At 49.1% G+C, this 13,444-nt stretch overlaps 6 protein-coding genes across 6 annotated transcripts; 4 read left to right on the forward strand and 2 right to left on the reverse strand.

Annotated features, from left to right (window-relative positions):
* Positions 1-421: 421 nt before the first annotated feature.
* FPSE_00454 (uncharacterized protein) lies at positions 422-1,273 on the forward strand (the record flags this gene model as incomplete). Its single annotated transcript, XM_009253574.1, has 3 exons — positions 422-739; positions 793-1,000; positions 1,221-1,273. 3 exons carry the CDS (start codon positions 422-424, stop codon positions 1,271-1,273), a joined length of 579 nt encoding a protein of 192 aa, XP_009251849.1.
* Positions 1,274-1,334: 61 nt separating this feature from the next.
* Positions 1,335-1,777, forward strand: FPSE_00453 (uncharacterized protein; the record flags this gene model as incomplete). The annotated part of the gene is made up of 2 exons (XM_009253573.1): positions 1,335-1,471; positions 1,525-1,777. 2 exons carry the CDS (start codon positions 1,335-1,337, stop codon positions 1,775-1,777), a joined length of 390 nt encoding a protein of 129 aa, XP_009251848.1.
* A 78-nt stretch (positions 1,778-1,855) lies between these two features.
* On the reverse strand, positions 1,856-3,772 carry FPSE_00452 (uncharacterized protein; the record flags this gene model as incomplete). Its single annotated transcript, XM_009253572.1, has 2 exons — positions 1,856-2,121; positions 2,176-3,772. The coding sequence occupies 2 exons, from the start codon at positions 3,770-3,772 to the stop codon at positions 1,856-1,858; spliced, it is 1,863 nt and encodes a 620-aa protein (XP_009251847.1).
* Positions 3,773-5,794: 2,022 nt separating this feature from the next.
* Positions 5,795-6,677, forward strand: FPSE_00451 (uncharacterized protein; the record flags this gene model as incomplete). Its single annotated transcript, XM_009253571.1, has 2 exons — positions 5,795-6,213; positions 6,269-6,677. 2 exons carry the CDS (start codon positions 5,795-5,797, stop codon positions 6,675-6,677), a joined length of 828 nt encoding a protein of 275 aa, XP_009251846.1.
* A 2,447-nt stretch (positions 6,678-9,124) lies between these two features.
* On the forward strand, positions 9,125-11,410 carry FPSE_00450 (uncharacterized protein; the record flags this gene model as incomplete). Its single annotated transcript, XM_009253570.1, has 6 exons — positions 9,125-9,918; positions 9,977-10,200; positions 10,251-10,378; positions 10,432-10,678; positions 10,730-11,209; positions 11,259-11,410. 6 exons carry the CDS (start codon positions 9,125-9,127, stop codon positions 11,408-11,410), a joined length of 2,025 nt encoding a protein of 674 aa, XP_009251845.1.
* A 570-nt stretch (positions 11,411-11,980) lies between these two features.
* On the reverse strand, positions 11,981-12,958 carry FPSE_00449 (uncharacterized protein; the record flags this gene model as incomplete). Its single annotated transcript, XM_009253569.1, has 3 exons — positions 11,981-12,388; positions 12,438-12,674; positions 12,734-12,958. 3 exons carry the CDS (start codon positions 12,956-12,958, stop codon positions 11,981-11,983), a joined length of 870 nt encoding a protein of 289 aa, XP_009251844.1.
* Positions 12,959-13,444: the final 486 nt, after the last annotated feature.

Raw genomic sequence — 13,444 nt, forward strand, 5'->3', positions numbered from 1 at the left:
ATAAGGTCCCATGAGTTCTGTGTTTTTGTCCGAGTTGTGTATAGCCAGTTAGATGATGGCTGTTGGGAGAACAAACCCCGGCTGCCTGCATCGTGAGAGTCTAAATTCAGAGATAGATTTCAGAAGTATCACGTAGTAGAACTTGCAGTCAGGTTTCAATGTGAGTATATAGTGAGAACTTTTACCCTCCTGGGGTGCAACAATACCCTCTTACCCTTAGTACCTTGGTTGATATCTGACAAGATGCTCAAGTCTCTTGCGACCTTGTCCCTCTTAGTTTCTGCCTCAATAGCTTCACCAGCGAGGATCCCTAAACGCAATGACCACAACACCGGCTTAAACTGAATCTCCAGAGACTCTAGTCTACCCAAGATCATGTCACATTTCCTGCCATCCCCAATTCCATTACCTCGGCTGACTTATGAGAAGGCTCTATAACACTGGCGATGGCACAATTATATCTGGCTCTACCAACGGTAGACTGGACACTACCAACTACGGCGGTCCTGTTGGTCGTCTCACTCCCGAAACACTCATCGAGAGCGTTAGTGAAGTTCTAGATATTGCTCAGATCGCTATCGTCAATTTCACAGGGGGGGTAGATGGTGCTACCAGTGCGAATGCTGGTTCCGATCGCTTCTTGAATATCTCTATGGACGCCCAGAAGCGTCTTTGTAGTCCTGATTCCGACATTGTTGGGGCTGTCATGATCCACGGCACCAACACATTGGTGGATACAGTAAGAAACATATCCGGAAGAACTGATGAAAAGAAATGCTCATAATTTGCTAGGTCTTTGGCGTTGACCTTACCCTCAACTGCTCCAAGCCTTTCGTCGCCACAGGATCGATGCGTCTCAACTCTGCACTCTCAGCCGATGGACCGTCCAATTTTTACGACGCTGTTCGAACTACTGTTCACCCTGAAGCTCGAGACCGCGGTGCTCTCATTGCCATGAACGACCACCTCGTCTCGGCGTTTTACGCTACAAAGACAAATGGTAACACTGTATCAACTTTCTGGCACCTGATCAGGGATATATCGCACAGTTCATGTCTGGGCAGCCGTACTTTTTTTATTCACCATCGTTACCCAAGGCTAGGAACTATTTTAACCCGTTTGAATTGATCTCGCCTTTACCAAAGGTTGATGTTCTTTATGGTCATCGTGAGTGAGAGTTATACACTTTGCGTATGGTACTTAAACTAACATCGTGATAGAGGGCTTCGACGCTGATCTCCTCTACTCTGCGGCTAAGAATGGTGCCAAATGAGTGCATCACCATATTTCGATGCTGTTCAACCTGACTAACATATTTCAGGGGTATTATCATCATGGGTGTTGGCCCTGGTACCCTCAGTACGGCTGCTTTTGAAGCAGCCGAGGATCTTTACAGCCTAGGCGTTATCACAGTCGCTTCGTTCCGTCCGTATTTAGGACTCTCAGTTCCCAGCCCCAAGACGGAGAAGATGTATGTCAATCTTCAGTCCTTTGTATTAATATTGGTAATTGACATGTTCGCAGCATTAGCTCTGGAGTTCTGCGTGGAGAAAATGCTCGCATTCAGCTGCAACTTGCTCTCGGTGCAGGTTGTGACTTTAAAGGGATCCAGAAGCTTTTTGAGTTTTTGAGGGTGAGGTTAGGAAGGCTGTGTACAATGATGCCACCGCTTTCTTTAATGGCACAGTTCTGTGAAAAACAAATAAAGCAGAGCAATATCTTGTGCGCTTTACGAATATCACAATATGAGAAGGTTGTTGCAAACCATCCAAAATAAATTCATTCAGTCATTGTAAAGATCCCATATCCAAACACCATCGAATCATAAATCCCAAAAAAATCAAGTCATGCGTGTCTAAATCAGTGCCCTCTCTGCCAAACTAGCTGTCGATCTGATGGTCTTGAACCCGCTGGCAGGCGTCGCATCGTATGTCCCATTACCACGTATAATAGCAGATGGCACCAAAGCGTCGGGCACAAAATTCTGAGTGGCTTCTGGAGTCGGCATGGTGCTTCGGTAACTCAAACTGATTGTCGTTGTCATAGCCATTGTCGTCGTTCTGAGGGATGTAGTCTCCGATGTGACTTCGGTGCCGAGGGGAGTTTTTTGGAGGGGTGTGTCTGCAAAACGATCAGTATTCATCACTCTTATTATCTCATCCACTGTGTTAATACCCGGGGTATCTTTGTCATTACTATCCTCCGCAGCAAGCTTCCCATCTTTGTTGAAAGTTGCACCTGCGTCTTCATCTTCATCCTCCTTGAAAACATGGCCAGGGGGCTTGAAAGACCGAGTGGGCTCGTTCGCGTTGACGATCTCCGTGCGAGTGGTAGTTATCATGATAGTTGAGGATCTTGTGGTCACGGAAGTAAACACCAAGGTTGTTAGGCCCGGAGATATCCGCTCTAATGTGGCTTCCGTTTCTAGCGCTGGGGCTGGTACTTCGACTTTGGTAGCCACGGGAGAGTCTCCTTTTGTCGGTTCTAGACTTGCGAGTTCAGAAGCTGTAGCAGCTATCTGAGCCGGGCCTGTCTCTGCGGTAGCGACGAGAGATGGGGTTACTGAAGCGTCCTGCGCAGGGTCGCTCGCGGATGACCTATTACCTGGAGTGCAGTTAGGGTTTCGACGTGTGACGGGTAGACCACTTACTTCTTCATCTTCAATACATTCATCATGGGTTTCCTTTGGTGCTGGATCGCCAGTCTGTTCCGCAGGTGACGCATCGCTCGAAAGTGTCTGAAGTATATCATCAGGGCCCTCAACGAATGCACCTCCGGGTACAGCACTGGGTTCTCCTGTATCGTTGTCGCTAGAACCAGAACTGGAGTCTTCATCTTGAGGCTCCTCAGTGGGCCTGACGTCTTCTGCTGTGTTGACTTGTGTTCCGGTCGGAGCCTGAGCTTTGCCTGTGGGCTGGGCAACAGCATTGTTAGGCAAGTCGTCAGACTGGAAAGTCTCCTTATTTTCAGAGACATCTGCGGGCTCGGTCAAGGCCACGGCTGTATCGTCACCAGGCAACTCTTCAGCTTCAGCCTCGCCAGGGGGGTTGGCAGACTTGTCATTCGCTGCCTGAGTGGGATTTGCAGCTGCCGCGGCCAATGCCGAGTCTGATTGCTTCTCAAGTCCTTTTGTCTGCGATGGACCAGGCACGTCTGGTTGGTCTGGCGCATTCGGAGGTTGTGGCTCGCGAACAGTATCAACTTCATCTGTTGGTACGGGCAGCTCGGATCGCAGAGAGGGCTCAGAGACTATTGGAGGAACTTCAGATGGGCCAGGAATATCTGCGGGGTCAGGAACTTCAGCTTCAGCTGACTGCTTAGGTAGCTGTTCGGGTTGACCGTCACTGGAAGATCCATCAGAAGAACCTGCAGGCAACTGGCCCGGCTGACCGTTCGACGAGGCGCTTGTTTCCCGAGAAGGTTGTTTGTCTGGTGCACCAGAAGGCATCATGCCGTTGACTTGATCATGAAGCCTGTTGATCTGGCTCAGCAGTTCCTCCAGAGCTTCCTCGGTAACCTCAATCATATCGCCCTGGTCTTCAACCAGTCGCTTCACCAGACTGAGAGTATGATGAAGTCGATGGCCATGGTGAGATTGCCCAGGAAGCTCTTTGAACGGAACTACTTTGAGAGATCTGGTTTCTGGCTCAGTGAAGACGGCGCCTGGTAGCTTGAATGGAGTCTTGAGGCGAGGCAAGAGAGCAGCACGAGTAAACGGAGCGGTTAGGAGGAGGCATGGCAAGAGGCAAAGGAGTATGTATAAGCGTATCATTTTGTCGACTTGGGTGTGTTGGAGAGACGAATGAACAATGTGATGTGATGTGTGTCCTGGTTTGTGAGGCTCGATGGGTTGCCATGATATATCTCTGCCATGGACCCCAGGTTGTAGAGGAGCAACGCATTCCAATTATTGTAATAGCAACGCTCATATCACGATGTCTCAGTTTCGGGTGGGCATACAATGAATTGACCAACACTTGTTGTTTCACATCGAACAAAAGACGCGTTCTTCATTCCTAGCGATGAATAGATAATGAGGGAAAATTCACTCGAGTTTTCTCATCGAGACCCTTTATGACTCAGATAGATGGTTCTACAGCGTGGTGATATGTTGAAGCTGGTATTTCGACGTGGTTGCTTGGGCAGCTCATTTGTCATGCTGATCTTTTCTAGGGGTTGAAGTAAAATGCCCGGCTACCGAATGGCGTAAATTGATGACGGTATCGAGAGCCGGCAGTTCACAGTATTGGATAGCATCATCCAAGATTTGGCGGAGTCATGACGAAAGCTTAGATCCGCTTGATGGATGGGAGCGTTCTTGGTGATGAGTAGAAGTGTTCATTCTCTTGATCGCTTGTTGGAAATAAAAACTTAGTACCTAAGGTATTAAGTTTGTTTAATGAAGGCAAGTGAGGTATTGATAACAAAAGGCAGCACCGTAGATAGGCTCTGCCAAGGCCTGTGATGCCTGGCTCGAGAGTTCTGAATCAATGCCAAGTTATTCTGCAGTGGATTTGTCTTGAACTGTAGAGTTCCGCCACCCTGATTATTGCAGGGGCTTGGCTCGCTGAGTGACATTGAGCGTCCCCAGTTCTTGCTGTTTTTGCACCGTCATCGTCAGCTTGACTAAAGGAGGGGAGGGAGAGTGCTAAAATGGGGAAAAAGTCACGGAATGAGGTAAATAAAAGGGGGGTAATAATGTTTGTTTCTCTGTCTCGATTTATTGTTTCTTTATTCAGTATATTTGTCATGTGTGAAATTCTATGCGTGTCATGGTGGCCATTTCGGAGCATCACGAAATGAAGCTGAAAATAAAATTGTATGTATTTTGTGTTTAAATGACTGTTTAAAGTGTCGGGCAGTGTAAAGTGTACTTTTTGAGTGGTTGAATTGTGTTTCTACCACGAATGACACATCGCAGGGTCGATTCGGGGCTTGAAGTGTGATCGAGGGCCCGTGGGAGCTTGAATTGAAAGGGCTTTTGCTGGCTGAATCGCTCACTCGGCTGGGAGGAGTGGAATAACAATGGATAGAATTCATTCGAGGCAATGCTTTGGGAGAGATTAAGAACATGCAGGGGTCTATTATTGGCTGGAAGTAAGCGTACCCTTATGCTGCGGAAGATAGTGGCGCTAAACCCGTTAGGGTAAGAACCCAACTCAGACCTGGACCTGGGCCCGGACCTGGACCTGACTGAACATGGACCTGAAATCCCCAAGTTTGTGAGAGAGAGTGTGAGAGCGAGAGTGCGAGAGTGCAAAGAAACGCGGGAAACCAAACCCAACCCAACCAATTTTTACACTCCTTGTGCGCCGCCTTCGGCCCCAAGCACCAGAATCAAAAATGCCAACCGAACCAAGACTTAAAATGCTGCTATTCAAGACAAGGCTTTTGCCCTTGAATCTTTTCCTTTCTCCTTCATATTTAACCACCAACTTGTCTCCGTCGCAATCATCACCACCCTGAATTTCGACTCTACTCTGGCTGACATCCTCCCTCTTAATAAAAACTACCACTACTAATCGCTCCACGCAAGCCCCAAAAGCCCACCACCCCTGACCACCACGGGATCACCACCGGGTCTCTGGTTTGGTTATTTGCCGCCTCTCCCGTAACAAGCCTATTCCTCAAAACCTGCTCCTTTCCCATTCTTCTTCCATCATCATCACCTGTCGCTGCTTTTTACCACCGTAACCAACACAACATCTCGACTTGTCATCAACAAACCATTCCTAGATCATCATCAACAACAACTCTGTCTGTCTCTCTCCATCACTTCGATCATCAACCTACCATGGCTCCTCCAGCCAAATCCGCCGATGCGCGACGCAAGTCAAGCACCAAATCAACTCTGATCATCACTCGCAAAGTCTCCCCCGACAGGCTGCGTGCCGTGATCGCGCCCGACTCCATCAAAGAGGAATCTCCCGTCAAGGACACCACAGCCAAGGCAGGCTCACCTGCCGCGTCCGTTTCTGGCTCTCAACCAGCAGCCAGTGTCACAAATGGCGACAATGCTTCAGATTCAAACGCTGCTACTCCTGTCCCCGATGTAACTACTGCCGACGGAACACCCGCCCCTTCAGCCATGGGGCCGCCTACCGAGGGTCCAAAGAAGAAGGGTGTCAAGCGATCAGCCGCCACTGCCAACGGATCAAATGATGGCATACCCAAGCCTCGAGGAAAGCCTGGCCCCAAGAAGAAGCCTCGTCTGTAAGTTTTTACAATATGCGTCCCAATTTTATGCACTGTACTAATTATCTTCTAGGGAGGACGGTACGATCGATCATTCTGGCACCAAGCCTGCTGGAGGCCACAAGCTGGGACCCAAGGCAAACCAAGGTGCTATCAATGCTGGCCTTCGCGCTCTCGATCGCTCTGGCAAGCCTTGTCGCCGATGGGCCAAGGGAGGCTTCCAACTCAAGAGCTTTACAGGCGTCACATGGGAGATTCCTCGCTGGGTCGCTCCCCAGAAGAAGGCTCCAGAGTCTGGTGCTGAAGATTCGGCCGCTGCCTCTGCCGCGTCCGCCGAGGGTAGCACCAAGGAAAATAAGGAGAATGGCCAAGAGGCCAACAGTGCCAGCAACAGCAACAGCGGCAACGACGTCGAGATGCAAAGTGCCCCCAGCAACCACGCCTCATCGCCCGCACCTCTGGCTATCGCAGCTGCCTCATAGTAATCGGCGGCCGCACGCTGTCACTTTCCCTATGTAATTTACTCTGATTTCAGAGTTTGTTTCCACCATCCTACGATATTTTGCCGGCGTTTTAGGTTTACACACAACTGACGCTCGTTGGTCTGTCAGTCACTCAGGCAACATGTTTTGAGATTGAGCGAGGGCATGGATTCACACTTGATCACAGGTTTTTCTTATATCAAGAATGCGACGCTGGTGTCGCTGGCGTTACGGAACAGCGAGGCGGGAGCGCTGTGGAAAAGGAATTGGTATTGAACTTTTGGCGATGCTCAAGGCAATGTACAATTACAAGCAAGACGTGGAAAATGCTAGACATATTTGGAGGGCCGTCCAAACAAATACTCCATTATTTTATCTGAAATGAAGCAAATTCTCTTTGTTATGTGATTTTGACATGATCTCTTGTGTTGGTGCTTAGCCTGAAAGGCGGGCGCTGATCCGACTGACAGTGTTTGACACGTCGTTTTGTCGCAGGCTGCGTAGCATTGATGATTTCGGGGTTTTCCTGCTTGGCCGTCCGAAATTACGCAGTCGGCAGGTCTAAAGATAGCTGACGCAATTTGCATCGCTCGAGAAACCTAAATACATGGTGGTTGGGCGTTGCTCGTCTCGGCACATGTCGTAAAGTCGCTCAGCGTCAAGATGCGAAGAGTGGCATGCAAAGCGCCAAATTTAGTTTCCTTCACATTTTGGCCCCTTGTGGTGAGAAACCATCTCGAATGTGAGGGAATTCATTGACTTGAGCGGTTGGCGAAGAGTTTTCGGGTTACGAGATGCCCCAATGGCCAGACAGTGGATACATTTTGCGTTTGTCTTTCTCATCGGGGTCATGTCTTGATGTCGTGGTGTGGTTGCAGGGAGCACCGAGGCTTAGTCATCCAGAACGAAACTGAGTTTAGACAGCTTGTGCTTTATATGGCAGATGAACGTGCAGTGTTACATTATGCAAATTTTTAATTTTTTTTGGCTCGAGTATTGACCTTAACACATGTTCAGTTATTGAAAGTTCACGAGATACAGCAAGTCTTTTCTGGAGATAGCCGATGGTGGCTGGATAATGCTGCGAGGGGGCTAATAAACAGCAACCAGATTTGAAACCAAAAAAGCAATATTGGATCGGGGTCCTCATTGGAGGTTTGGGAATAAGTCAGCAAATAACCTCGCCTGACGTCCCTAAATGGGTATTAGCGAATGGGACTGTTGTTTCTTTCGGGTTCAGATATTATTACAGGCAAGTTGAACACGTTTCCGTCTTACTGCATCCATGTTCAACTGCCCAGAGAGAGACTATTGCCCCCTCCAAGAGCGTAATAATATCGTGTTATCACGTCTCGTCTCAGCTTGATGGACTATTCTTAGGGGTTCAAAAACTGGGCTGATGAGAGCGGGTAAGACAAAATTACCAAGTCAGATTGTGCCACCTATAAACACCTTTTTAGATCATTTATTTTATGCAGCCCAAACCTCACAAGTCAGCTTTTCTGTTGCCCCCTAGACTGTGTCGTGTTGGGGCGTTTTGCATGGCGGATCATGGAGCAATGCAGGTTAGAGAGGGTCCGGCCTGGTTAGCGGGGAAGCTGGTTACGCCTCCACTGTTAAGTTGACGCTGCTTTTTGCTAGGCGTTGGCTTAACAGACAACCAGACAAGGTATAGGTACAGAGAGGCGGGCACTGAAAGACTAAACCCGCTGGGGGAGCAAAGAGACCCTCGTGATTGATAGCGATAGTGATAGCGCAAGTTGCGTTGACCATGATACGTACCTCTCATGTGTTGAATGAGGAGAGAACCGAGAACCGAGAACCTAGATAGAACCTTGGTGATGATCCAACCATGACTCGGTTTCTAGCTCTGTCAACAGACAAACATTTAACGACCGATATTTCTTTCTTAAATAAACAAGAAATAAATCCTTTACATTGATACTCTGTTGGTTCGTTTGCTATTGTCTTGTCTATCGTCCAACGACCAACTGGTGACGGTGACGCTTCTCACGGGAGCCACCTCCACTCTATCCGTGTCGTCCACTGTTCTCCGCCATCCACCATCCGCCCGCCTTCTCCTCCAACTTGGTTCCATTCACTGCTGTACTGTACTTATTGGCTACAAGCCACCACTTCTCAATAGATTGGCATCACTCGGATTTGTTCTTGTGCTTTTCTTCTTTCAATTTTTTCTTATTCAACGACTTTACTTCTCACCCTATCGGTTAGCTCTCGACTTGCCCGAAGCTCGTGCTCCCATCCACCCTCACGGCGCCTACGTAGTAGCTAGACAACTGATCCGACTACAACACTACACCCCACTACAGACAAGCATATTAGTACTGCGCTGGGACTTGACCTGACGAACGATTCACCTTTGGCCTCTGCTGTTGGGTGGCTGATTGGGTGACGACTACACTATATTTGCTTCTGTCTTCGTGGACATGGCAAGTCCCCTATATCAAGCTTCAAGCTCCTCTGCTCTTCCCGAATCAGCATCGCCTTCCGTCGCGCCTTCACCGTCCGCTCGCAACGCCCGCTTCTCTCCTCAGAACAACCCGTCCATCGCAAATATCACCAACTTTTATACCCATCCCGCTCGTACCTCGATATTCAACGCATCCGGCGAACTTAACATCCCCGGCTCTGAACCGGCCAACACTGTCGATATGGAAGTTTTCGGGGCCGAGACTGGTGTAAGCACCAGAAGGACTGGTGTCCCATCTTTCTCGCGGGCTTTCAGTATGCTCGTGGCCTCGGAGGCGGCGGCTACTGTCGACAGTAGCTCCAGTAACGACGAAGACAACTTCTTTATCCCATCATACCTCGAGAACTCAACATATGTTCAGAAGCTCCAAGAAGCTCACAAGGCCAAGATTCAGACTCGCGAAACAACACGTGCTTCTGCCAATGGTGTTTCGCATAGTTCGGCTGCATCATACAATCAGCATCCTTTGCCTCCTGGTTCACACCGAGGCATGTCGCATACTGTGATAGAGCGCCCCCCAGTTGTGGAAGAGAATGACGATCTCGCACCTCTACCAACGAGATGGAATAAGGATGATCAAATGACAGGCATCGAGGTCCAACAGGACGGGCTCAGCGTTAAACATGTCGGACCTAAGAACCAGCACGACAGAGACCATGAGGCTTCTGCAATCCGTGCTGATCATTACATGCCTCCTCAATGCGGAATCTACTATTTCGAGGTGCAAATTCTAGCAGTCAAACGAGACGAGTAAGTGACGATGCTACCTTATCTCTGTGTTTAGACACGTCACTGACAAATGAGATAGCGCCACTGTCAGTATTGGGTTTAGCACCAAGGCGGCTGCATTATCACGGCCAGTTGGCTGGGAACCCGAGTCTTGGGGCTATCATGGCGATGATGGCCGGTGTTTCACTGGACAGAACATTGGCAAGCACTTTGGCCCTGTTTACAACGTTAACGACGTAATTGGTTGCGGTGTGAACTTCAAAGAAAACTCCGCATTCTTTACCAAGAACGGCGTAAAAATAGGTGTGTTTCTGTTCATCGTTGTTTACCCAATCCAATTAACCAGATCATAGGAACGGCTTTCCACGACGTTGGCAGGGGCAAGCTATACCCAACGATTGGCCTCAAGAAGCCTGGCGAATTCGTCCGGGTCAACTTTGGACAGACTCCTTTTGTATATAATATCGACGACATGATGCGGGTAAGCTTTTGCAACCCATCTCGCAGCATGACGCATAACTAATGCCGTTCCAGGAAGAGCGCGAGAAAGTGCGCAAAGCCATCCAAGCTACTGACGGATCAGCGATTCAACCGGACTGGTCCGAAACCGACCTCATCCAGCACTTGGTTCTTCAATTCCTCCAGCATGATGGTTACGTGGAGACGGCTCGAGCTTTTGCAGAAGATATGGCTATTCAAAAAGAAGCTTTGAATCTTGATGCAAACAGTGTGATTGAATATCAGAGCGATAGGGACGACGAAGATGCAAACAACCGCCAACGTAGGTTGGCTACACTGCCTTTCTCTTGCATGGGTGCTAACAACAACACAGGGATAAGGAGAGCAATACTTGGGGGGGATATCGACAGGGCGCTTAAATACACCAATGCGTACTACCCTCACGTGCTAGAAGACAACGATCATGTCTACTTCAAGTTGCGTTGCCGCAAATTCATCGAGCTGGTGCGCAAAGCAGCGCAGCTTAGTATGCTAAATGAGGCAAAGGGAAATAAGCACGCCAACAACCAGACAATGGATATCGACCTTAACGGAAGCGAGAATTCTTCATGGGAAACTGATGGAGGCGAAAACGCGACCGAGCTTGCTGAGCTTGAACGCAGCATGTTGGAATATGGCCAAAAGCTGCAGGAGGAATATGCCAACGACCCACGGGTAGAAGTGAGCAAAGCTCTAGAGGAGATTTGGGCCTTGGTGGCATATCAGAATCCGCTTAAAGAGCCCCAAGTGAGCCATCTCTTGGATAGGAATGGACGAGTCACAGTAGCAGAAGAACTCAACTCTGCCATTTTGCGTAAGTATAGCAATCCGCCTCCAGCTGCCATGGTCTAACTTTTAAGCAGTTTCTCTTGGGAAGTCGTCCCGGGCAGCTTTAGAGTTGATTTATGCCCAAAACACTGTGCTTCTTGAGGAACTTCGTCAAGACGGTGGTGAAGGAGCCTTTGCTTCGGTCAGCGATGTTTTGGAGGGGATCCCTCAGCCATACCAGAACTAGACGTCATCAAAGGCAATTGCTATTGCTACTTTATGGATTCCTTGCATTTTTGGGGTTTAGGTTCTATTGGGCGTTCTAGGGATATTGGTTGCTATCGCATAGGTTTTTTCTCGCGTCGCGTTTCTCATTCCTGGTCACACTTGTTGAATCAGAAGCTCACACAAGGTTGAGCTTGTTCGGAAGTGTCGTCAACTTGTAAATAACCAGCATATTATATGAAGGCTATGGGTTTCCTGGAGCGCTGCTATAGACGGGTCAAGGGACTTGAGGCGAGACAGCGTTGGGGATAGGACAGGTCAACTCTCCTCTTGCAGGTAAAGAAACACGGATTTCGAGATGCCTATCACATCGCTAAGAGTTGTTGATGATCGGCGACCAAATCGGAACTCGCTCTAATATGCTGTGAAAATGTGCCATCCACGCCCATTCTTATTTTGATTCCCGAAACTCCTCATGATACATATGATACATTGATATTTACAGTCATGTTCGGGCTGGTAGTACATTACAAGACGAGCCAACCGTCTCTTACAAGCAAATGTCCAGATCTTTTTAGGACTTTTTTACTTTTCAAGACTTTTCCCCTCCCCAGCACTGCTTGTAGAGGCGTTCTCTGTGCCTCCTCAAGTTCTGTAGACCGTCCAAGCACTCGCTCAGTGACTTGTCCTCCCAGGCAAGTGCATCGCCGTCTATCAGATATGTGTATGCGAACACATCCGCATCGAACAAGCCTGGCCCCTCGGCATCGAAGAACCATTTGTCGTCTCCTAGCAAGGCGGATAGAGCTTGCAGCGCATTTGTCGCTTCGGAGAAAAGCTGGGAGGGTGAGATAGTTGCACGATGTGTCGTCTTGAGAATCTCGGCAGTCGCGGCGGCATGGAGGGTCTGGTGGAGAGGTGCGCGGAGGAGGATCGAGGAGGGGAGGTAGAGACTCTTGAGAAGAGGGGCATTGGCCGGAAGGAGGTAAAGGGTGTATAACTATCATGGTGTTAGTAGTTGCTGTTTGACTTGGTCGTGGTTTATTTACCCAAGCTTGTCGGATGTTTTGTGTTAGGAGAGCTTGGTAGGCTTCGAGGCGGGGCGATGAGATGTTGGGGAACGTATGAGCGGCATGTTCACGGGCGTATTTGTGGATTTTCTCGCCGGTGAGAGGTTTCGATGATTGCGACGAAGATGGCAATAGAAAAGGCAATGCGCCAGAGGGTGAAGCGTGGTTATTTGAAGGTACGATGTCGAACTCGATGCCCGCGATCTTCAACACAGTCTACCGAAACGGACATTAGGAATTGGAAGCTAAATCTCGTTCGAAAGGATAAAACACACCTGCCATTTCAAACATGAAGGGTTGTAGCTCGGTTTTCCCAACAAGGCATCTTGATCGGCCACAAAGACGTATAGCGCAGGCCGTTGGCGCACGGTAGCGGGGGATCGCACGGGAAGCTCTTCAGGCCCGTAGACGTGGAGGGGGAAATGGTTGAAGAGATTTCGTATAGGGCGGGGGACGACGAACCAGCGATTAGACTGGGGAGGTTCGACGGCGGACGTCATTGCGTTCGTGGGTCGGGATTTTGCTTTTGCCTTTGTTGATCGTGGGAGGATTTGTTGTTGGACGTCGTCGTCAAAGCTAGAGCTAAGCTGGAGGAGGGGCGGCCGAAGGGGAGGACGGATCGGCGCGGCGGGCAAAACCCCGGATCGGGGGTACGTATCTTATCTTTCGGGGCACGGCATCATGAAAGCCGGGAGTTCGGGGAGTTTAGATAGAACGTTAAGGTTTCCATATTGGGAAGAGGAGCTTTTACTTTTCCATAACAATCGCGAATGGGTATTTATTGGAAACAGAGGTTACAGTGTATGTACTCGACTATGCCATGTCATAGGGGTCATTTCTTGGCCAGGTGGAAGCAAAAGATAACTAGTAGCACTACAGTAGAGATGGCCGCACGTTCATGACTCGGGATAACATTTTAAAATAAAGGTTCTTTCGGTTGGAATATCTTTTGCCGACCCGAGTAGGCTCACAGGAGCGCCCCCCCC

The sequence above is a fragment of the Fusarium pseudograminearum genome, chromosome 1 (genome assembly GCF_000303195.2).
Source record: "Fusarium pseudograminearum CS3096 chromosome 1, whole genome shotgun sequence".
Lineage (NCBI taxonomy): Eukaryota > Fungi > Ascomycota > Sordariomycetes > Hypocreales > Nectriaceae > Fusarium > Fusarium pseudograminearum.